At 34.4% G+C, this 25,414-nt stretch overlaps 1 protein-coding gene across 11 annotated transcripts in view; it reads left to right on the top strand.

Moving 5' to 3' along the window:
• The window catches only part of LOC114338004 (F-actin-monooxygenase MICAL3), a 688,439-nt gene that overhangs the window by 625,784 nt on the left and 37,241 nt on the right, over positions 1–25,414 (top strand). For all 11 annotated transcript variants that reach the window (XM_050647134.1, XM_050647137.1, XM_050647132.1 and 8 more), the window contains 3 exons: positions 10,087–10,235; positions 16,971–17,110; positions 19,138–19,219. In XM_050647134.1, the coding sequence (XP_050503091.1) occupies positions 10,087–10,235; positions 16,971–17,110; positions 19,138–19,219 (371 nt within the window). The remainder of the gene's footprint in view (positions 1–10,086; positions 10,236–16,970; positions 17,111–19,137; positions 19,220–25,414) is intronic.

Below are 25,414 nucleotides of genomic sequence, written 5' to 3'. Positions count from 1 at the left end.
ATTAAAATTAAAAGTCAAAATTAAACATTGAACACAAGTTAACTTACATTACTTACAATTAAACTAACGACATCAAAAAATTAAAATCAAATTAAAATAATTCACGTGAAATAGTCCTTTTAAAAGCATTTAGTGTGACTCCCATAAAGTCTATATTTGGAAACTCATTTACACTAGAAACAATTCTATTTAAAGGCATATTTTCTGCATGACGTGTATTGCACGATCTAGCGGATAGCAAGGGACATCTTCTCAAATTCCTAGCTGGAACATAAAAATCTATTCGACCCAGAATGCTAGGTGCAACAATAATACCATTTAACACCTTAAATACGAAATTAAGGTCAAAGTATCGCCTGCGATCCTCTAGACAGTGCAAATGAAACATCTGCATGACCTGACTGGAATTCAATTGCATACCTCTAGTACCTAATCTATACCGCAGATATCTAACGAATTTATTTTGAATCGATTCAATTCGATATTTGTGATTCTCATAACTTGGACTCCAAATCACTGAACAATACTCTAGTAATGAACGAACATAACTCAAAAACAATCTCACAATTACAAACAAATTATTAAAATCATATGACATTCTGATGACTAACCCTAATGTCCGATTAGCACGCGCAATAATGGTCCACGAAACTTAGCTTACTATCCAGTAACACACCTAAATCCTTAATTACCTGAACCCTAGATAAATCCACATCTCCTATCTTGTATTTAAAATCACGGGTGGTCTTATTACGTGAAAAAATAATATATGAGCATTTCGAAGCATTCAATCTAAGATTATTTTCCTGGCACCAATGTACTAAAGAATCCAAGTCTCTCTGCAAACCCTCAGAATCAGATTCTGACGTAATGCATTTAAATATCTTTAAGTCGTCTGCAAATATCAGATATTCAGATTTAAAGTTCCTACCAATATCATTTACCAACAACAGAAAAAGCTTAGGACCCAAATGGGAACCCTGCGGAACCCCTGACACGGCTTCAAATCCATTAGAAACACATCCTGCTGATCTTACTTGCAATGTTCTTCCTTGCAAATACGAAGTAAACCAAGCTAATAAAGAACCAGTGATACCAAAGTTTCTCAGCTTTGTAATTAAGACATTACGATCTAGTAGGTCAAAGGCCTTACTGAAATCGGTGTATATAGAGTGCACCTCGTAACCCTCATCCATTGCTGTACCTAACTATCGATATACAAAAAGAGGTTAGTGAGGTTAATCATATCGAGAATCGCATTTCTCAGTATTTCGTATAAGTATAAGATTCGATATAACGACCTTCCCTCTATTTAATGGATAGAAATTAAATGATATGTAATTGTTCTGTCATTGCTGCTCCACAATATCAGTAATCTGAAGTAATCTGTTTGTATCAATTAAGTGCCAAAAACACACCATCGAAACTCTAGATGACGTACCTTAGCAGTAACCCTGGGCACCCAGGTGCTTCGGAGGTCGCTTCTGATTGCAAATTCGTGTTCAGTGACCCCAAATACCCCGAAATAAGAAAATCTGGCCCTTAATATACTGATTTTAACATGTTTATGCATTTTTCGATGCGTTTTATACACTTTAAAATGTAATATTGCATTTCCACCTATTTTTTTATTGTAGACTTTTTTCCAGACGTCGTCCTAATCCTAAATACAATGCAAAAAGTTGCAAGTCTCTATGCACCTACTATATTTAAAAATATATTTATTCCTGTGTTTTTAGTGTTAAATGCCCTGATCTAATAAAAGCAATGCCATACCTACATGTAAAATTAAAGTTAATGTTCATAGTCTAGAAATATTATCATTTCTACATATTTTCCGGTCAATCTATTCTTTTATCAATTTTTTCTAAGCCTGATAAGAATAGTGTGTATGTATTATTAAAATCTAATGTGTTGCATTTTTATTTTCAAAAGAACTAACACCTGTGAAATTCTGTGAATTATCTACCTCGACAAATCATATAGAGATCTGTTTCTGGGTGCATGCTTTGTTAAATGATATACCTCCCTCTGTTTCAGCATAGCCTTCGCCCTTCATAGATGAAGTTTTAGTTAACTGTACTTAATACCGAACACTCGTGGAATACCGGTCCGACTCCGATATCAACCGAGTAGATACAATACTCAAAATCAAAATAGGTACTCGCTCTGATACGATTGGTACGAAGTAATCAAAGTAACGATTTACCTCTCTGTATAGTAATCGTTACTTTCGGTATTCGTAAGTCACGAGTACTTTGTAACTAATAGTTACTTTTTCAACATCACTACTACCTGTAGCTCTACCTCCTACTGGGTTCTGAAACACAGATATTCTAATGGGGTTTTTGAAGTTCATTCTTCACACGTTGCCAACCCATCTTATGCGGTTTTATCTTTACTACTTTTATTTGAGTCCTTATAGACTCTGTACAGTTCAAAGTTATATCGTTTACGTAATATACCATTTTGATGTATATTGTATAGGTATTTTGTGCAATACTTTATGCTCGAAACATCTTAAGGCCGTATGACACTATGCATTTTCTTGTTGTTCTGAAGCTATTTTCTTGTGGCATTTTTATAATCAAGTATATTCAAATGGGAAATAAGCCACAATTTTACCTAAAAATGATTTTATTAACGTTTCGACGCCCAAGTCGGGTGTCGTTGTCAAAATACAAAATAATATTAAATAAACAAAAATGTTGTTGCTTAGTAAAAAATTCTTCTAATAATTTATTTAATCTGACTCATTTATATCGGCAATTCAGACACGTATTATACATTTTAAAGTAGACGACTTTAAAAATGATATTGCCAATATTGATGAGTTGCGTTCCTGGGACGACTTTACTAAAAGATAGTTCATTCGATTACATGAAATCAATCCCAACTCAAGAATAGCCGCCACAAAAAATCATAGCATGTGATCTGTCTTTAAAAAGACAACCAAATGCAACGGTGGTACTGAAATTCTATAAATTATAAGTTACCCATACTAAAGGAGGAAGTCAATAGAAAGAAAATACCACAATTAGTAAATCAGTAACATATCGAGTTAGTACATATTTAGTATTTTAGTATTATTTAAAATTTAAAATATTAAGTCAGAATTTGGTATTAGTTTTGAGAGTAAACTAAATGTAAACCCAAATACTTGCGATGTCGGGATAGTATCACGAGGTTTTTCCTGGTTTTCCCTCGTGATTTACTATGGAACCTCTAACGCGAGAATTTCAGTACCACCGTTGCATTTGGTTGTCTTTTTAAAGACAGATCACTTGCTATGATTTTTTGTGGCGGCTATTCTTGAGTTGGGATTGATTTCATGTAATCGAATGAACTATCTTTTAGTAAAGTCGTCCCAGGAACGCAACTCATCAATATTGGCAATATCATTTTTAAAGTCGTCTACTTTAAAATGTATAATACGTGTCTGAATTGCCGATATAAATGAGTCAGATTAAATAAATTATTAGAAGAATTTTTTACTAAGCAACAACATTTTTGTTTATTTAATATTATTTTGTATTTTGACAACGACACCCGACTTGGGCGTCGAAACGTTAATAAAATCATTTTTAGGTAAAATTGTGGCTTATTTCCCATTTGAATATACTTGATTATGCATTTTCTTGTATCATCGTTTCTGATATTAGAAAGTTATATACATTTTCTTGTATCGTTTCTTGTACGTACATTTGTGCCCTGTATGACACTATGCAAGTTCTTGTATCGAAAATTGCATGTAATTCGGCACGTGATTGGTCAAAATTTTGTTTGCCACCCTATGTCACGTTACATTGGTATGGTAGTACTGCGTCTACAGCTGATTTTAAGGACTTTATAAAATTTATAGACTTTTAAAAACTTATAAATTTAAAATAGGAAATGGTTGAATGCTCGAATATATGAATTTTACAAAGGCAAAGGCAGATATCGAGCACTGAATTTATTTAATCTTGCCCAAGTATACTTTCGCTATCTTCAGGGGCATTTCGTCAATAAAGAGAAGGTATTATCCTCGAATGTCATTTAATATGAAAGAGTTTGGTGGCAACTTAAATTAACATATAACTACACACTTAACAAAGGACAAAACAGATAAATTTGAGTGCCTGGTAAGGTTCTACATTTTTGCAAGATGGAAGCAGATTTTCTCTTTATTGACGAAATGGGCAAGATTATATAAATTCAGTGCTCGATATCTGCCTTTGCAGTTTGTAACATTTATAACATTTTAATTTTTAACTAGAATTTTTACGTTGACTGTTTGATGTTGATTATTTGTGTTTTTATTTTGTTTTGATACACACACCGGCAAAATTAGCCGAATACCTTAAAAATGGGGCATGTTGTATGTCTCGAATTTCCTAAACCAGTGGTCCGATTTGAGTGATTCTTTTAGTATGTTATAGCCTTATTATTTACGAATATCGTTGTAATAATATTGTTGCTAGACAGGTAAATATCATTTTATACAGGGTGTACAAATCATACTGTGTTTTTTTCTTAAAGTTTGGAACACCCTGTGGAATATTTTAGCATATGTAAAATATTAAAATTAAAACTCGATTGTACACTTGGCGTTATTAAAATTGTCCTGTTTGATTCATTTAATTAAGTGGGATAATAAAAAAGTTATGTGCGTTAACAACTATCCATGTTTTTCATCAATAAATCCTCATAGTAGGGGAGGAAAGTATGCTAAATTTGCAGTTACTCAACCGTTATGGGAACCTATTGGATTGCGAAGAGTATGTGCTAAAACCAGAAAAAGGTTAAGTTAAGTTTTCCATAAAGTGGGGGACTTTTCATTTTTTAATTTAATTTTTCATTTGAAACAATCGTTTTTTTCTGATTATAGCGCTATCTATCCATAATTCGAAAAGATGTGTCGAATAAAAGTTGCGTATTTTTAACGTAAAGAATCTAAATCTGCAATAAAAATTGGGGGCTCCTATTAAAGATTTTAAATTAAGTCCGCCACCGCACCTCCGTGGAGGCTCGGGTTTGGTGTTACTCGATAGATTTTTCAAAAATATTGGATACGTGTATTTTGCAGTTTTTCGCTTTTGATGTTCATTTCGCGAAATATCGCAGGGTTCGTATTTAAAATTTTTAATTTACCCCTCACCCCTTTCAGTAGGGGTTCGTTTTTGGTATCATTCGATAGACTTTTGAAAAATATTGAACACGTATTTTTTAGTTTTTCGATCTGACGTCCATTTCGCGAAATATTCGCTTTTTTTGTGAAACTTTGTGACTCACCCATTTTCTTAGGCCCCGCTCAAATCGTCAGATTATTGAAATATACACGATTTTAAATGTACTTAACTTACCTTATCTTATCTGACGATTTGAGGGGCGTAAGAAAATGGGCGAGTCACAAAGTTTCACAAAAAAAAGCGAATATTTCGCGAAATAAACGTCAGATCGAAAAACTAAAAAATACTTGTTCAATATTTTTCAAAAATCTATCGAATAATACTAAACACGACACCCCACGGAGAGGGGTGGGGGTAAATTAAAAATTTTTTTAAATACGAACCCTGCGATATTTCGCGAAATTAACATCAGATCGTCAAACTGCAAAATACACGTATTCAATATTTTTCAAAAATCTATCGAATGACACCAAACACGACCCCCCACGGAGGTGGGGTGGGGGGTTACTTTAAAATCTTAAATAGGAGCCCCTAAATTTTTATAGCAGATTTGGATTTTTGACGTGAAAATAAGCAACTTTTATTTGCAACATTTTTTCCAAATATGGATAGATAGCGCTATAATGGGTAAAAACGATTGGTAGAACTGGAAAATTAAATTAAAAAATGTAGAGTCCCACACTTTATGGAAAACTTAACTTAACTTTTTTTGGTGTTAGCACCCACTCTTTACAATCCAATAGGTCCCCATAACGCTTGAGTAACTGTAAATTTAGCATACTTTCCTTCCCTACTATGAGGATTTATTGATGAAAAACATGCTTAGTTGTTAAAGCACATAACTTTTTTTATTTTTCAACGTAAGCAAATGAATCAAAAAGAAAATGTTAAGAAAGCCTAAGGCTATAGTTCTGTTTTAATTTCAATATTTTATATCTGCTAGAATATTCCACAGGGTGTTCCGAACTTTAAGAAAAAAACACAGTATGATTGTTACACCCGGTATAAAATGACTTTTACCTTTCTAGCAACAATATTATTACTCCGATATTCTTAAATAATAAGGCTATAACATACTAAAAGAATCACTCACATCGGACAACAGGTTTAAGAAATTTAAGACATCAAACATGTCTCATTTTTAAGGTGTTTTTAGCACAAATACACACACCGGCTAATTTTGCCGGTGTGTCTATTTGTGCTAAAATATTTGCATTAGAATTATCTTCAGTTTGATCCAAATTAGGAACTATTATATTTTCCTCTATTAAAAAATAATACACAATGAAAGCCAAAGTTATAGTTTGAACTTTACTAGGAGCTAAATATATGGTTATTAGTAGAACAATAGTCCATATATTAAGTATCAATAAAAGATTTATAAATAATACCTACAAAAACACAAATAAATTCATCAAGACATAAATCATATGATCCCATTTTCAGCCGCCATTATGACATTTAGATGTTTTACCAGCAGGTTTTACGTTTTTGCTCTTTGTGCAGAAATTGACGCAGTTCTTGTACCGGGTGTCCCAATAAGAATGGCTCTCGGCCATATCTCAGAAACCGTTTATAGTAGAGCTTTGAAATAAAAAATTTTATAACAAAAGTTGCCTCAGGAAAACCTGGAAATTATTTTCATAATTGTGGGACCACCGCTAGAGGGCGTAATTGAATATCAAAAATTAAAAAATCTAAATTTTATAAAATTTTCCTAATGAATGGGCACTGGAAATCCGATCGTCGTATTCTTCATAAAATTCTACGCATATTTGATTTGACAAGTTTAGGTCTACCTTTGGATATAAGAGGTGGGGGTGAGTGGGAACCTTGTTATGAAAAACTGGCTGTGAGTCCGGTTCTGCTTAATCAAATTTTGCAAACTTGGTCTTGTTGAAGACAGATCTTTTTCGTCAATGTAAAAGTTATGATTTCGAACCAACTTACTGAGTAATATGCCAGCTAGAAGGCGTTATTTAATTTTGTTCAGAAATCTAGTGTTCCTTGGAAAATATTAAATACAAACATGCATTTTTAATACCATATTACAAAATTAGACAAAATTAGCAACAGAATAGCGAAAACCGCATGTTAATACCTTTTTTCTATCTCGAGATATCTTACAAAACGTGTAAATTTAAAAACATAACTGTTACTGTCACCGGTAAACGAAATTCATTAAAAGTAGTGTGCTATGGAAACAACAAAGAAACATTTTCCAGCTGTCAACGTATATTAGGTCTTTTCAACGCTTCTCATTTGTTTCGAGCCTCGTTCATATCTCGTATATTAATATTATACACGGATTATACGGCATATGACAGAGGCTTGAAACAAATGAGAAGCGTTGAAAAGCCCTATTACAAAGAAATAAAAACAACTATTTAGTGATGACATAAACGTCCAAATTTTTGCTTATCATTTTCGTTGCAAACATTTACTCTTTCAAGAGTAGATTGAACAGCAGTCTCAATTTCTGCTCTCGATATGCTTTGAATGGCGTTTAGTATTCTCTGGATAATGTATTCTAGAGTAGTGTATGATGGGCAATAATTTGAATATTTAGGTCGTCACTAAGTAGTTCTTTTTGTTCTGTGTTATATTTAATTTTAATAGTATTGTTTCTCTTTATATTGTTGTTTTAATTAATTATATTTTTATACGTTGACATCTGGAAAATGTTATTTTGTTTTTTTCCACAGCACACTACTTTTCATTAACTTAGTTTACCGGTGATAGTAACAGTTATGTATAAAATTTACACGTTTCTCGAGATATCTTGAGATAGAAAAAAGATATCGACATGCGGTTTTCGCTATTCTATTGCTAATTTAATCTAATTTTATAAAGTATGATTAAAAATGCATACTTGTATTTAATATTTTCCAAAGAAAACTAGATTTCTGAAAAAAATTAAATAACGCCTCCCAGCTGGCTTATTACTTATTAGGATGGTTCAAAATTATCACGCTTACATTGAAGAAAAAGATCTGTCTTCAACAAGACCCAGTTTTCAAAATTTGATTTAGGAGAACCGGACTTACAGCCATTTTTTCATAACAAGGTTCCCACTCACACCCACCTCTTATTTGCAAAGGTAGAGTTAAACTTGTTAAATCAAATATGCGCAGAATTTGATGAAGAATACAATAATCGGATTTCCAGTGCCCCTTCATTAGGAAAATTTTGTAAAATTTAGATTTTTTTATTTTTGATATTCAATTACGCCCTCTAGCGGTGGACCCACAATTATGAAAATAATTTCCAGGCTTTTCCTGAGGCAACTTTTGTTATAAAATTTTTTATTTCAAAGCTCTACTATAAACGGTTCCTGAGATATGGCCGAGAGCCATTCTTATTGGGACACCCGGTACAAGAATCTGTGTCTGACACAAATTCTTGTATCGTTTCTGATATCGTTTCTTGTATCTGTGTATGACACTATGCATTTTTTTGACCTATCAGAAACGATATCAGAAATGATACAAGAAAATGCATAGTGTCATACGGCCTTTAGAAATTGCTTATGCTTGTTCTACTTGCAGCACTCTATTCTTTATTGGCTACGTCGTTTGCATTATACTTGGTTTTATTAGTGTTATCACCAGCCCTATATCCCACACTGCCACTTCTACTGCTTTATGTGCTTCCACAAGAGCGGTGTGTGCTCGGCCAATAATATCTATCGCATACGTCGATAATGTAGATATTAGTATATGTATTATAAATAGTGTCTGCGGTATATGCTAATAGCTTTCTCTGTTACAATGTTAACACGTTCGGTGCCCATCTTGAACAAACGCTACATGCCTGGTGCCACGTACTTAAATGGTTCCTTTAGTAACGCAGTACTATCGCCGGCACTCGTGCGTCGTCGACACCCTTGCAAAAAACCTCGTGCCGACACACTGTCGGCCTGGGCACTGAACGAGTTAAACAACACACACGATATTGCATCCCCTTGTTAAGTCCGCCATTGGCTTCAAAGGCTGAAGACAGATTTCTCTGTACACTAGTGTACACGTACCCGACACACCACCTTCTCCATTGTTAACTTCACCGGATGAGCTCCACCGGATGATTTGTGATTGCTAGTTCGTGCATTGCTTAAAAGAGCTTTTTTCTATTTATTGTGTCATAAGCAGCCAAAAACAGTGGATGCGTTTCTATGTTTACCTTCCTTGTTTTCTCCGTATTTGCCTCAGCGTGGCAATTTCGTCTGTAGTTGATTTACCATCTATAAAACCCCTTTGGTATTTTCCAACAACCTTTCTGAATACGATTTTAGGCGACTGCAAAGCAGTGTGGAGAACATTTTATAAGCTCTGTTTAATAAAGTGATCCCTGTATGATTGAAGCATTCGAGGATGTCACCTTTCTTGTGTATGGTACAAATTATACCGGTATTCCAGTCGCTGGAGAAGATCTTCTCTATCAACATACACATCTACTGAGATTGTCTCCGCCCTTTGTAACAGTTCTGCTGGCAGATTGTCAGTGCCGGGCCGGGTGACTTATTGTTTGATTTATTTATTGGTTCATTTACATCGGTTAGTGATGGTGGTACTCCTTCCTCGTTTTCTCTTTCTATTTCATTGTGTGGGTCTACGTGTATGCGTTCTTCCTCGTGTTTTGCTTCACTTTCTGAGTTGAGAAGTTTATTGAAGTGTTTTCTCCATCGGACTAATAGTTTTTCTTTGTTTGTGATTTTCATTTTTGTTTTATTGTGTTGTTCTAGGTTGGTCTAGATATTTTCTTACATGCTTTACTCAATATATTTGTTTACAATGGCAGTCGAACCCTCCCTTCAAACCATAATTCGATACCACAAGTTGATACACCCCCCTATGAGCTACCCAGACTGTTCTGTTTTATACACGTAGATAAAAACTTATACTTTATATTTTTGTAGGTCCTAAACCATTGAAACGATTCACTCCACCACCAGAGCCCACCAGAACTGAAAGCGAAAGTGAAGAAGGATCGGCTACCGAGGAAGAAAACGAAGAAGAAGAAGAGGATCAGACCGATAACAACAAATTACCTGAAGATTTGATCGAAGTAAGTATCGTCTCTGCCTGTTAAAAATCATTTAGTATGCTCGGTTGGCTGATCCCAGTAACAACTGTCTATAGTTTATTTTTTAACCAGAAGGAGTAAACTAAAAAGACAGATTCACACCCAAGAAAGTCACTAGAATAATAACCAAATACATCTTCTTTTTTTGGTTGATCTAGTCCTAGTCGGCCGTCAACAGTAATCCATAAATAATATTATATTAAATTAATACGTATAGTATGATAAAATTGATCCAAAAGATGGCATAACCCAGACATCCAAAGTGAAAGTTATCCTTCAGCACCAAATTGTTCTATATGGTCCACATAATGTTCAGAAAAAAGTCACACCATTTTGAGCGTCGGGTTTAGGGGGGGGGGGGAGAAATCGGCAAATTCGAAGTTTTTTTATGTTTTTCGTCAATATTTCTAAAACTATGCTTTAGCGAAAACAATGTTCTATAAAAAAATGTTGTACATTAAATTTGAAATAAAAAAGGCCCTATGCATAATCCTTCTAAAATGAACGATTCCAAAGTTACGGAGGTAGTATAGTATAATTGATCCAAAAAAGGCCTAACCCAGACATCCAAAGTAAAAGTTTTCCTCCAACACCAAATTGTTCTATATGGTCCACATATTGTTCAGTAAAAAGTTACACCATTTTGAGCGTCCGGTTTGGGGGGAGGGGAGATGGGGGAGAAGTCGGCAAATTAGTAGTTTTTTTACGTTTATTTCTAATTTCTAATTTCTTATTTCTAAAACTATGCTTTATCGTAAATTATCGTAAATATCGTAAATATTGACAAAAAACTACTAATTTACCGACTTCTCCCGTATCTCCCCCCAAACCGGACGCTCAAAAGGTGTAACTTTTTACTGAACAATATGTGGATCATATAGAACAATTTGGTGTTGGAGGAAAACTTTTACTTTGGATGTTTGGGTTAGGCCTTTTTTTGGACCAATTATACTAAACTACCTCCGTAACTTTGGAACCGTTCATTTTAGAAGGATTATGCATAGGATCTTTTTTATTTCAAATTTAATGTAGAACATTTTTGTATAGAAGGTTGTTCATGCTAAACCGCATAGTTTAAGAAATATTGACGAAAAATGTAAAAAACTACGAATTTACCGATTTCTCCCCCCTCTCCACCAAACCCAACGCTCAAAATGGTGTGACTTTTTTCTGAACATTATGTGGACCATATAGAACAATTTGGTGTTGGAGGATAACTTTCACTTTGAATGTCTGGGTTTATGTCTAGTTATACCATACTAGTAGCTAAAGAGTTCCAAAAACAACTGCTTTTTATATAAAAACAGGCTAAAAATCTAAAAATTAAAGGAATAACACAGAAAACACAAAAATCGCCGATATAACTTAACCTATGAAATGTCACTAGTGTCAAAATTTTATAAATGTCATTAGTGTCAAAATTTTATAACAGTGGAGTAAACTTACCTGCGGTTGGACCAATTACAAACAAGCATCTCAATTACTTAGCGCGGTAAATTTGAATCACTCCTCTTGGTTAAAAAACAATCCATAGTAAAATTAATAACGTTTTGATATGTTCGCTAAATTTTGACCGACTGACTGTTGGGACTGGGATCAGCAAATGGAGTATTCGCGATGTTAAGTCACAACGACGACCTCTCGCGGATTTCGGTTGAACTAGTTTTATTGTGTTTTCAATGGGTGCGTTCGGACGACCATAGCGGCTGGCTGTCAGCAGAAATCGGCTGAGTGGTTGTATCCAGCCGTGATAGGGAAAGCTTAGTAAATCTCTCAGCGGCTGACTTCCAGCGGTGACGTCTGACAGCTACTGCTGGCTCAGCTGTCCAGCCGCTGTGGTCGTCCGAACGCACCCAATGTCAAACGCAGAGCGCACATGCATTTGAAACAAGTAGGTAATATTCATTATTTATTTTTACATGTTTTTTTACAAATATTATATACAACATAGACGCCAACTTTTATTGAAAGATGGAGATTTCATGTTCATTTTATATTGCCCAATAATTAATTTAAAACATATAAAAATAAATAATGAATATTACCTACTTGTTTTAAATGCATGTGCGCTCAGCGTTTGACATTGAAAACACCCTAAAAACTAGTTCAGCCGAAATCCGAGAAGTCGTCGTTGTGGCTTAACATCGCGAATAGTCATAAATTTCCGACAATGACTTTGTCAAAATATTCACAGGCTGAGTGAACCGACTATAAAAGAATTTTTAAAAAGAACTGTCATTTTTTACACACTGTCACTGTTTGAAATATGTAGGTATTAACTGTCGTTTGTCACTTGTCACGAATTAAACTTCACGTGTCACTAAGTAAATGGTCGCATTCAGGACAGAGACATGTTAACAGTAGACCAGGCTAGTTATATGCCACTCAATGCATCGGGGTGTAACGCCAGTATCAAGTACGGTGGTCTAGCTATCTTTGTCTGTCGTGCGAGTGTGAGCGTATCTACCAAGAGGTGGGAGTAATGGAACGACACAAACACATAGGTAGCGGCCATCATATGTTAGAGAAAGTTAAGCGCCGGTAGAGAGAGATAGATAGACCACCGACCCGAACTGCTCCGCGTTACGCTATTTTTCGGACCTGGCCTAATCTACTTGTTATTATATCTATGATTCAGGAGACGAAAAAGTGAGGGAACACTTCCCGATTGAGCGGTAACAGTTGTATTTCGTCTTGTGAACGCTCCGCTTCCTAAATTTGTGACAGCCTATCACTTTCTGTTATATGTGAGGTTATATGCTTGCCTCTCGGAGAGAAGTTTGGAGACGTATTGGTATGCCAAAAAATGCGATGAGTCACCTAACTAAAGTTTGGAAAGACAGATCTATTTCTCAAAATATCAAGATGAGACTGGTGAATGCCCTTGTATTCTCAATATTTCTATACAGAGCAGAGACTTGGACTCTTCGCGCATGCGAGCGTTAAAAAATTGATGCCTTTGAGATGTGGTGCTGGAGAAGAATGCTGCGCATACCTTGGACAGCTCATAGGACAAACGTTTCCATTCTAAACCAACTCAAGATTAAAAAAAGGCAATTCTTTGGTCACGTGGTTCGCAGAGGTGACGACAGTTTGGAGAGATTAATTGTTTCTGGAAACGTTCCGGGGAGAAGATCAAGAGGACGATCACCAACTAGATGGTCCGACCAAATAAAGAATTCAGCTGGAAACTCATTCTGCGAAGCTCTTAGAGCAGCTGAAGATAGAGACCAATGGAGAAACATTGTTAGGAATATTGGAAGAAATCACGATCCTCAGTAATGGGGAAACGACAAGAGAGAGAGAGATGCTTGCCTCCGCACAATAAATTGTTTTTGCTTCATAATCATGGTCAAAGATCATGGAATGTTTACTGTCTGCGCTATTTTTCAATTATTGATAATTATTAGTACTTGACGCCATCTTTCAACAAGTCTATTGACAAATTCACAAAAGTAGCATAGGTACGTTGGACGGTGGTAGCGGAATTAATATGTAGTCCAGAGAAATAAGATTTTTCTCGTGACACATCCCCCTCCAGGCCTTAAACCAAATTTTTTGAGTAGTATGGACATCTATATTAATAACCTCTGTGTTTCCTGCAGCCGATTTTGATGATATACATAGATATAAACAAATGAAGATCAAAAAACGGTAAATTTTCGCTTTTTTCGTCTATAACCAAACAGTTAAGCATTTTAAACAAATTTGAGAGTAAGAAACTCGTAAATCGTCTAAAAAATTTCAATATGGCGTTCGCTGAATATCTTCTTCTTCATGTACCATGTCCTTTCAGAACGTTGGTTACCATCATAGCTATCCTAATTTTATTCACTGCCACCCTAAATAGCATGCTTGTATCAACACCATACCAATCTCGCAAGTTCTTCAACTATGAGGTTCTTCTTCGTCCTGGACCGCGTTTGCCTGCTATTTTTCCTTGCATAATATTTTGTAGCAACCTGTATTTGGGACCTCTCATTACAGGTCCGAAATACTCCAGCTTTCTCTGCTTGATGCTTTTTATGATCTCAGTAGTCTTGCTGAGACGTTCTAGTATTGTGGAGTTTCGAATCTTCTCCACCCAGGAAACTTTTAAAATTCTTGTATAGCACCACATTTCGAAAACCTCAAGGCGATTTAGATCGATTTTATTCACAGTCCAGGACACCATAAAGTAAGACCGAGAACACGTAGCAGCGAAGTAGGCGGATCCTCAATGCCAATTTTAGGTCTCTGTTACATAACAGCATGGACATCCTTCTAAAAGCGGCTCTAGCCTGCTCTATCCTAGATCTAATTTTCGTCGCTAAATTTTAAGTTTATATAAATATTCATAACTTATGTAAAAATTAACTTAGAACCTTCTTATTACACGAATTGCTGAGACTTCTGGTGCTTAAATTATATTTTAAATTTCAAAGCAATTGGTCAAATAGTTTAAAAGTTATTTAATTTGTTTATCCCAAATTCATTTTTTTTAAACACTATAAGTCAGAAAATGATGAGGTTACAGTAAGACTTCTGACAGTTTATGGAAGAAGAACATACATGCTATTGACTTAATTAAAAAAAAATAACAAAAAGTAGTTTTAAACAGTGTAAAATTATTTTGCAAAAACACGTCGATTTTTTGCTTACTTGTAAACAATTAGAATAACTTTTTAACCGTTACCCGTAGAAAAATTATTTTTTTCATGTTTGGAAAGACTGAATTTTTATACATATTTAGAAAGAAAAACAGTTGTCCTAGGACAATTAGGAACGAAGTTAGCCTCCCATTTTTTTAATTTACATGTTTTTGCAAAATAATTTTGCAGTATTTAGAATTATTTTTTGTCATTTTTTTAAATTAAATTAATAGTATAAATCTTCTTCTTTCATAAACTATCCAAAGTATTAGTGTAACTTCATAATTTTCTGACTTATAGCGTTGCAAAAAAAATTAATTTGGGATAAACAAATTAAATACTTTTAAATTATTTGACCAATTGCTTTGAAATTTAGGTTATGATTTAAGCACCAGAAGTCTCAGCATTCCGCGTAATAAGAACGTTCTAAGTTAATTTTTACATAAGTATGAATATTTATAAAAACTCAAAATTTATTATTTATTTTGCAATTTTCTAAGCAACCAATAAGGATAGACATATTCAGCGAACGCCATATTGAAGTTTTTTATACGATTTATGAGTTTCTCACTCTCAAATTTGTTTAAAATACTTAACTTTTTGGTTATAGACGAAAAAAGCGAAAATTTACCGTTTTTTGATCTTCATTTGTTTATAACTATGTATATCATCAAAATCGGCTCCTAGTCCTGTCGCCAGGGGGGGTACAACGGCCTCGTTAATTCAGATGGACTTACCCAAATTTTTTTTATGTATTTTGACCCGTAGAACACGAATTTTTTGGGTAACAGTTGATCCGGATGTCGATAAGATTGTTATAGACCAAGAACTTGAGGAATCAAATAACAGCGATTTTTGGCAAAACAAAACAATATTTTGTATTTTTTGGGTCATTTTAAGCAAAAAATATTTCTACAAGTTTTTTAGTAGGATGCACAGTTTTCGAGATAAACGCGGTTGAACTTTCAAAAAATCGAAAAACTGCAATTTTTAAACCCGAATAACTTTTGATTAAAAAATAAAATAGCAATTCTGCTTAGCGCCTTTGAAAGTTCAAGTCAAATTATGTCGGTTTTGATTATTTGCATTGCTAAAAATTTATTGTGTTATTGCTAAACAAAGCTACAAACAACTAGTGCGTGAGTGATGTTTCTATGATTTCTCATTTAAAATCGAACGAGTAGGTAGAATAGGTACTAGTGCAATCAAGACTATTTCTACGTTACATGCGTTAAAACGCATGTAAAAGCACGGGAAACCCTACGTGTTTATAGCTTTGTTAAACAATAAAAAAATAAATTTTTACCAATGCAAATAATCAAAACCGATATAATTTGACTTAAACTTTCAAATGCGGTAAGCAGACTTGCTATTTTATTTTTTAATCAAAAGTTATTCGGGTTCAAAAATTGCAATTTTTCGATTTTTTTAAAGTTCAACCGCGTTTATCTCGAAAACTGTGCATCCTACGAAAAAACTTGTAGAAATATTTTTTACTTAAAATGGCCCAAAAAATACAAAATATTGTTTTGTTTTGCCAAAAATCGCTGTTATTTGATTCCTCAAGTTCTTGGTCTATAACAATCTTATCGACATCCGGATCAACTGTTACCCAAAAAATTCGTGTTCTACGGGTCAAAATACATAAAAAAAACTTGAGTAAGTCCATCTGAATTAACGAGGCCGTTGTACCCCCCCTGGCGACAGGACTATCCAGGAAACATATAGGTTATTAATATAAATGTCCATACTACTCAAAAAATTTGGTTTCGGCCTGGAGGGGGTTGTGTCATTACCAGGATATTTTTTTCCCTTATTTCTCTGAACTAATGAGCTCACTCTCATGGCGACCGTTCTGTAACACGTTCCGCAAGTAGCGCCACATTCAGAGAACGAACTCCCAACAGTTGCGGAACTGCTCAGTCACTTTTTCGTCTCCTGAATGCGACAAATGTCGGCGGTCCCATTTTATAACGTTCAAAATTCCAAGCATCAATGATTAATTTTAATTTTATAACTGGGTTATAATTTTTATTGTTGACTGATTGTATAATTTACTCACACATATTTAATATGTTATTTTTAGGCACAAAAAGCAGCCAGAGCTAGACAGCTCAGAGCCAAATTTGAAAAATGGGAAGCTCAAGAAATTAAAAGAGAGCAGAATCAAAGTGTCAACGTTATCGAAGAATATGGTGATGAATCCCAAGTCGAATCAACAAAATCGTAAGTTTTTAAACAATGAGAAATCGAAAATTATATGAATTGCTTCTAGATAATATAAGTATTTACATAATAGTATAAATTTATAGATAATATAGTTGCATCAAAAGTATACTACTCTACGAAGCAAATATCCAAGAAAAATTCTGAAAATATACTGGCCCAATAGAATACCTAATACAGAACTATGGGAAAGAACAAAGCAAACTAATAAATATGCATTTGAATACAAACCAGAGGAGAAAAGAAAGATAGGAAGACCAGAAAACAGCTAGAAAAGAACTACAACGAGAGAACACGACAAACTTTGGTGGCTCAAACACAGCACTAATGATGACATTTTTATTTCGAAAATGTTCTGTGATGTAGCCCGAAAGGGTCTTTTAAATATAAATATACGTTGTATAAAGGATTTTATTAATTTTTTTGTGATTAATGGTTTACAGCCGACTACAGGATTTTTTTGTGGATTTAGTGACCTATGAGTGCTTTTTGAACATTTATATGATTTATAGACCGGGCAGTATCGTCGCCCCAGCTAGCGAAATTATTGCGATTCGATTTTTTTGCACAAACTTACTCAAAAAGAGTTCCTTCATATCCACAGGGTACCGTGGTCGAAAAATTGTTTAAACAATTTTTTTTAAACAAATTCACAAAAATAATTTTTTCATTTCAAACAATTTTTTTAGATAAATTGGACCATTCTGAGCAAAAAAAGATCTCTTGCCATTTTTTTTTCTAAAATTGATTGTTGTCGAGTTATATGCGATTAAAAATTTGAAAAATGCGAAAATGGCCATTTTCAAGGCTTTCTAACTCGATTAAAAATTATTATGAAAATCAAAAAGTGACCAAATCAAGTTTTAAACCCTTTCTTCAAGGTCCTGAAGAGATTTTTGTCAATATTTTATTATAAAGCCAATAAAGCTGTTATTGTTAATTATTAACAATTCGCGCTATAGTCCAGGATTTATCGTCGCCCCCGTTAGTGAAATTATTCCGATTCGGTTTTTTTACACAAACTTACTCAAAAAGAGGTCCTTGTAACATATCCACAGGGTACCGGGTGGTGACGTGGTCGAAAAATTGTTTAAACAATTTTTTTAAACAAATTCACAAAAATAATTTTTTCACTTCGAACAAATTGTTTTTACATAATTTGGGACATTCTGAGCAAAAAAGGTTATTGTGCTTTTTCTCTAAAATTGATTGTTGTCGAGTTATACGCGATTTAAAATTTGAAAAATGCGAAAATGGCCATATAACTCGACAACAATCAATTTTAGAGAAAAATCACAAGAGACCTTTTTTGCTCAGAACAACCCAAATTATCCAAAAAAAAAATCGTTTCGCAATGAAAAAATGATTTTATTGAATTTGTTTAAAAAAATCGTTTAAACAATTTTTCGACCACGTCACCGCCCGGCACCTTGTGGATATGTTATAAGGACCTCTTTTTGAGTAAGTTTGTGCAAAAAAATCGAATCGGAATAATTTCGCTAGCGGGGGCGACGATACAGTTGGACTATAGCGCTAATTGTTAATAATTAAAAATAGCAGCTTTGTAATAAAATAATGACAAAAATCTCTTCAGGACCTTGAAGAAGGGGTTTGAAACTTGATTTGGTCACTTTTTGAATTTCATAACAATAAATTTTAATCGAGTTATTAAGTCGCATTTTTCAAATTTTTAATAGCATATAACTCGACAACAATCAATTTTAGAAAAAAATGACAAGAGACCTTTTTTGCTCAGAATGACATAAGTTATCTAAAAAAAATTGCTCCGAATGAAAAAATTATTTTTGTGAATTTGTTTAAAAAAAAATTCTTTAAACAATTTTTCGACCACGGCACCGCCCGGCACCCTGTGGATATGTTAAAAGGACCTCTTTTTGAGTAAGTTTGTGCAAAAAAATCTAATCGCAATAATTTCGCTAGCGGGGGCGACGATATTGCCCGGTCTATTAATGTTGTTGAAAACGCTTATGTTATATATAGGAATGTAAAATTCATTATTTTTTTAGGTTAAGAGCACGTTTTGAATCAATGAGGGAAACAAGCTCAGACAAAACAAGGACACCTCGTGTAAAAGTCAATAGATTTGTGGTAAGTGATCATTTGTAGCAGGAGGATGGTTTTTCAAATACGATCTCATTTTTAATTGTAACAAAACTGTAGAAAAAAATAATAAATTATATGGTTTGTTCCGTGTTTTATATATTTGATCAATGGACAATCTTCTATTTACAAGAATTCATTCTTAAAAGAATCTTCAGATCCGGTACTACAAGAATATTCAAGCGAGCCAAACCTATATCTTAGCCCATATTGACACTTCAAACCGAACGCAACGGTTCTCTCAAATTTGAGGTCATGTTATAACCTAAATTAACTTAAAACAAAAGTCTGACGAGTTGAAATAATCACGGTGTTGTTAATCAGAAATAAATTTCTAGCTAATGACAAGCCGCGATGACATGACAAACACTCCGATCACGTGGAAACTTGGCGTCTAAGCTTATCTTGGGAATGAACTTAACTACAGTAGCGAAAAGCTTTGATACTAGAAACGCAACTAACTTTAGGTAATGTTATTTTTGGACAAGTGCTTATGTAGTGCACCGAATTAGACATCCACACTCGACAAGGTTATCAGTTATCAATTTCTTGATGGTGTGAGTATAGTATATACTGTTCGAAAAAAATAACAATTATTTTTCGTGGATATAAGCCCTATTCTATATAAGCCCATTCTCGTATATTTAATTAATAAAAACTCTTAACAGTGTGTAGGAGTCTCCACATTTTGTTCTTCTATTATTACCTGGATGCACAGAGTCTCTAGGAGGAGAGCACGAGAAAGAAAAATTTAATCTTCACCGTCCGACAGCATCCTGGCAATTGATGTACGATTAGGTTTTGTCTCCACTTAAAAACCAATGAATCGCTCTACAACTTCGGTTCTCTCAAGCCTCACCAACATTCAATCTTCTCTTGTCCACTGCTGGACATAGTAGATCTTACTCATAATTTTCTATCTGTTTCGATATTGTGCCTTTTGTATCCAATTCCTATGACAACGTTTTATATCATCAGTCCAACGTTAGGTATACCAATATGTCCTGCCGTATTTACCAATATGTCCTGCCTTATCGTCTCCCCCAGGTCTTCTTTGGTCTTCCTCTCCTACTCCTCCCAGGAATCTGCACTTCTGCTATTCTTCGTATTGGTTGATTAACGTCTCGATGTTGAACATGACCAAACCATCTTAACTTATGCTGTCTCATTTTGGCATCAATTGGTGCCACACCTAGACTTCGCCTAATATACTCATTTCTAATTTTATCCTTCTTTGTCACTCCACTCATCCATCTAAGCATTCTCATTTCCACCACATGCATTCGTTGTTCCTCTTTCTTTTTCACTGCCCAACATTCAGTTCCGTACATCATAGCCGGTCTTATGGCTGTTTTATAGAATTTTCCCTTCAGCTTCATTGAAACTTTTTTGTCACACAACACACCACTCGCTTCTTTCCACTTCATCCATCCAGCCCTAATTCTACTGCATGCATCTCCATATATTTCTCCATTACTCTCTAATACCGATTCCAGGTACTTAAAACTATTGCTTTTCACAATCATTTCACCATCCAAAGATACCATTTTATTTTTAGTAACTCCATCTTTAAATGAACATTCCAAATACTCTGTTTTTGTCCTACTAAGTTTTAAACCTTTTTCCTCCAGAGCTTGTCTCCACTGTTCCAGTTTTTGTTCTAAGTCTCTTTCACTATTTCCTATTAACACTACATCATCAGCATACATTAGGCACCATGGAATGCTACCCCCTGTAGTTTCGCTGTTATCTGGTCCAAAACTAATGAGAATAAATAAGGACTACGCACCGAGCCTTGGTGCAATCCTACTTTCACTGAATTTCATTGAAATTTATCAGTCTCTCCCACACCTGTCCTAACACTAGTCGTTACTCCCTCATACATATCACTTACAATCTTTACATATTCGCCAGGGACTCCTTTCTTTCTTATTGAGTGCCCACCACAGAATCTCTCTAGGAACTCTATCATATGCTTTCTCAAGATCAATGAATACCATATGAGCGTTGGTCTCTTTATTCCTGTATTTTTCCATCAGTTGCCTTACAATGAAAATTGCATCTGTTGTTGACCTGCCCTGCATAAAGCCAAATTGATTATCGGATATTTCGGTTTCTTCACGTATCTATCTATCAATTACTCTCTCCCATATTTTCATGGTGTGGCTAAGTAGTTTTACAGCCCTGTAGTTTGTACATTGTTGTTCTATTAAATAGACCTGCTAGCCAACTTATTCCTGTCTCTCCCAATGCTCTCCATACTTTCCAAGGAATATCATCTGGCCCGACTGCTTTTCCTTTCTTTATTTTTTGAAGCGCTTGAGCCACTTCCTCGTTTGTTATTCTGGTAACCATTGCTGTTACTGTCTCCGTTAACTCCACAGGCTGTCTGTCAAATTCTTCATTTAAGAAACTGTCAAAATACTTTCTCCATCTCTTTTTGACATCCTTTTCGTGAATTAGTATTTTGTTATTTTCATCTCGGATACATCTAATCTGATTAAAATCTCTTGCTTTCTTTGCTCTCTGTTTGGCTATTTTATATATCTTTGCTTCGCCTTCCCTGGTGTCAAGTTGATCGTATATGTTTGAAGACGCTTCTGCTTTAGCTTTTGCTACTGGTTCTTTCGCTTCCTTTTTGGCGACCATATAGTTTTGAAGATCTATGTCCGATCTGGTTTCTTGCCACTTTTTGTATAATTTTCCCTTCTCTTTTATTTTTCCTTGTACTTCATTTGACCACCACCAAGTCTCTTTATCCTCAAACTTCTTTCCTGACGTTTTCCCAAGTATTTCAATAGCCGTCTCTCTAATAATATTGGCTATTTTTCTCCAAATTGTGTTAGGGCTTCCTTTCATGTTCCAACATATTTTTTCTACTATGCTTTCCCTGAATAGACCTTCTTTCTTATCTTTTAGCATCCACCACTTGATTTTTTGTGGTCCTCTCCGATATTTTTGTTTAGTTTCGATATATGAGCAATATTGAAATATATTAGCGATATATGATATATGATATAGCGATATAAATATTATCGATATATGAGCAATATTGAAATATATTTGTCTAATATTAAAAAAAGTTTGCTCTTTCAGAAATGAATTCATTCCTTAATTTATTGATACTTTAGCTCAATATACTTCTCAAGTAAGCAAATTCTGACCCGAAGATACAACTTTTGTAAGCTCTTCAAGATATCCATTTACCTCTGCTCTTTATTTGATACAAAATGTGTGCTCGCCAAAAACTTCGTATGATCTAGGATAGATAAAATTCAGCAGGAACCAAATCTGATGAATATGTAGAATGATGCAGTAATTAATACTCTAAATTATTATGTAAGGGCTTGCACTGCACTAGTAAAATACAAATAACGGAGTATTTAGCGAGTATGTCAACTTAAAAAAACTGTAATCCCTTTGTGACACGCCCATATTATGGGTTAAACCAGGAACTGTTCAAATCGCTCTATAGTCTATACTGTTCTCTGTTGTTTCTTAATAACCCCAGTTGCACTTTCTAGAGATATATTCCACATATAATTATTAGCATCCTTTTTGTGTAACGTCTCTCGCTTTGTTCACCTTATTAGTCGGTTTATAAAAATGTTAATGATAAATAGGAGACACTGTTTCCTTTATTTCTTCTATTTTCTATATTTCTTTTCACAACATTTTTCTTTTTTTATCGTTTTTAAATAATATCTAATATATTTTGGACGAAGAATCTTTTGTAGACAATTATATAGAACACGTGACAAACCTTTAGAAAAACCATACTCATTTTTTCCATCGTCACAAAAATAAGATGGTCAGTTTCATTCATTCAGAACAAAATACTATTTTAATTGTGAATATGTGAATATTTTACTGTAGAAAACAGTAAAGGGAGAGTATAGTTGTACTTAAACTGGAGAACTAACGAACAAAATAATATAGTGGGAGATCACCTTAACGCAATAATACAACCTTTCTTACAAGATATGACCATTAGAAGAACCAGAATAGGCTGGACATTTAATCATGATGACATTTACTGATTATTTGCTTTTGCTTGTTATTAGTACAATAATACGGTATTATGCCTATGACCGGTACTAGAAATTCGCAATTGATATAATCGATTTATCTCTGGGAGATAAATAGGCATACCAGTTTTCGTTTTCCAAATGGAAGCGTTCTGGAGGTATTTAAAAAAAACTAAATATAGACGCCATTTTCAAAGAGCTCTAGCTCCCTTAGGAAGCATTTTCAGACTAGGTGAATTGGGTTAAATCGCCTTAGAATTATCTGAGGAATCTCCTGTCTTCGCTTGTCAGGAGAGTTTCTGAACACTCTGTATAATGCAAGTGAGCACACAGCTCTCTATACTTACACATTTTTTACGGAACAAAATTCCAATATTTAAACATCTCTTCTTCCAATAATTGATGGATTCGACCGTTACTTGATGGAAGTTCATTTTATCTAACAATAAATCACTGAAAACGTTTGTTTTCTTAAGAACATTAAGAGCCGAAATAGAAAACAACTACAGAGTGGTGTTTACAAACTAACTTGTGGTGACTATCCGAAAACTTACATCGGTCAAACTGACAAACGGATAGCAGAACACAAAAGGGCTTTCAACAATAGAAAAACAGACACTTCTACATACGCACTTCACCTTCTAGATCATAATCATTCTTTTAAAATAACATTCTTTAAAATAAAGGCCTTAAGGTATCTTTATTAGAATCTATGGAAATTAATAAATTGAAAAATACAGATATAATTTTGAATGACCAACTCGAAACAAACAGCTCCCCAACCTCTTCAGTTAAAGACTTTAAAAAGGCAAACACATAGTAAACTGAATCACTTCAGAAAGGCACTCTGCCGAAACAGCTGTAGTCACATAGTTGTAATAAATTTTGTGGAAGTATAGAAAACAAACGTTTTCGGTGTTTTATTGTTAGATTTCTTCTTCCGCATAGCTTCGATCTAAGAACTCACAAAGATCTTTGTATTTTTTCGAAAAAAGATGGACTATGTGGTTAGAGGCTCCATACGCCAAAAGATACTGCAAAAACACTTATTTTGTCTGTCACCAAGAAACGAGTGTATTCACCAAGATTTGTTCGACCAAATTCAAAAGCAAATTAATCTCTGTCAAGAATATTTAAAAAGACAAACACCTTTTAAAAGATATCTAGGGCTTTATTGTAGTGCTACATGTAGAATGTGAAAGATATAATTTTTATACCTGGGCGTACTACACGAGGCAACGAAGCATTAAACCGTTATTTAACCTAGGAATTTTGTGCAGTAAGATGAATCGTCATGCAACTTTTTGCATTCGATTTGTGAGAGTGTCATGCAATTTTGTGAACTAAATTGATCACCGGCAAAAAATTTTGTGCATGAGAAAAAGATCTTTAAAGTGCATCTCGAAGAGATGGAAAATAAAAAATTTAGGACTCAAGAAATGTTTACGGAAATGAGTTCAATTTTTATAATTGGAGGTTTTGGAGGTCACTGAACACGAATTTCATGACGGCGATGGTCTCCGAGGTATCTGGTGCCCAGGGTGGAACTCGTCGCGTGGGACGACCGAATAATTCGCGGGACGATCTAATAATTCACGAAATGAAGATTGGATCGAAAAATTGAAAAATACGTGTTTAATATTTTTCAAAAATCTATCGAATGACACTAAACACGACCATTCCACTCCACCCTCTGGAGGTGGGATGGGGGTAACTTTAAAATCTTAAATATAAACCCCAATTATTATTGCAGATTTGGATTGCTTACGTAAAAGTAAATAACTCTTATTCGAGACATTTTTTAGAATTGTGGATAGATGGCGCTATAATCGGAAAAAAACGATTTTTTCGTGATACCATAGGTAAATTATAGAAACGGACTAATATCTCGAGAAATACACTTCCAAATAAAAAACCAAAAAATACGTCTTTTATATTTTTTAAGAACCTTTTTTTCGATCCAATCTCTATTTCGCGACTTATTCGATCGTCCCCCGAATTATTCGATTGTCCCAGGCGACGAGCTCCACCCTGGGCACCAGGTATCTCGGAGACCATCGTCGTCATGAAATTTGTGTTCACTGACCACCAAAACCCTCAAATATAAAAATTGAACTTATTTCCGTCAATATTTCCTAAGTTCCAAATTTTTCAT

The sequence above is a fragment of the Diabrotica virgifera genome, chromosome 3, assembly GCF_917563875.1.
Source record: "Diabrotica virgifera virgifera chromosome 3, PGI_DIABVI_V3a".
Taxonomy (NCBI): domain Eukaryota; kingdom Metazoa; phylum Arthropoda; class Insecta; order Coleoptera; family Chrysomelidae; genus Diabrotica; species Diabrotica virgifera.
Note: the sequence above shows the minus strand (reverse complement) of the source record. Positions and strands in the feature narration are given on the sequence as shown.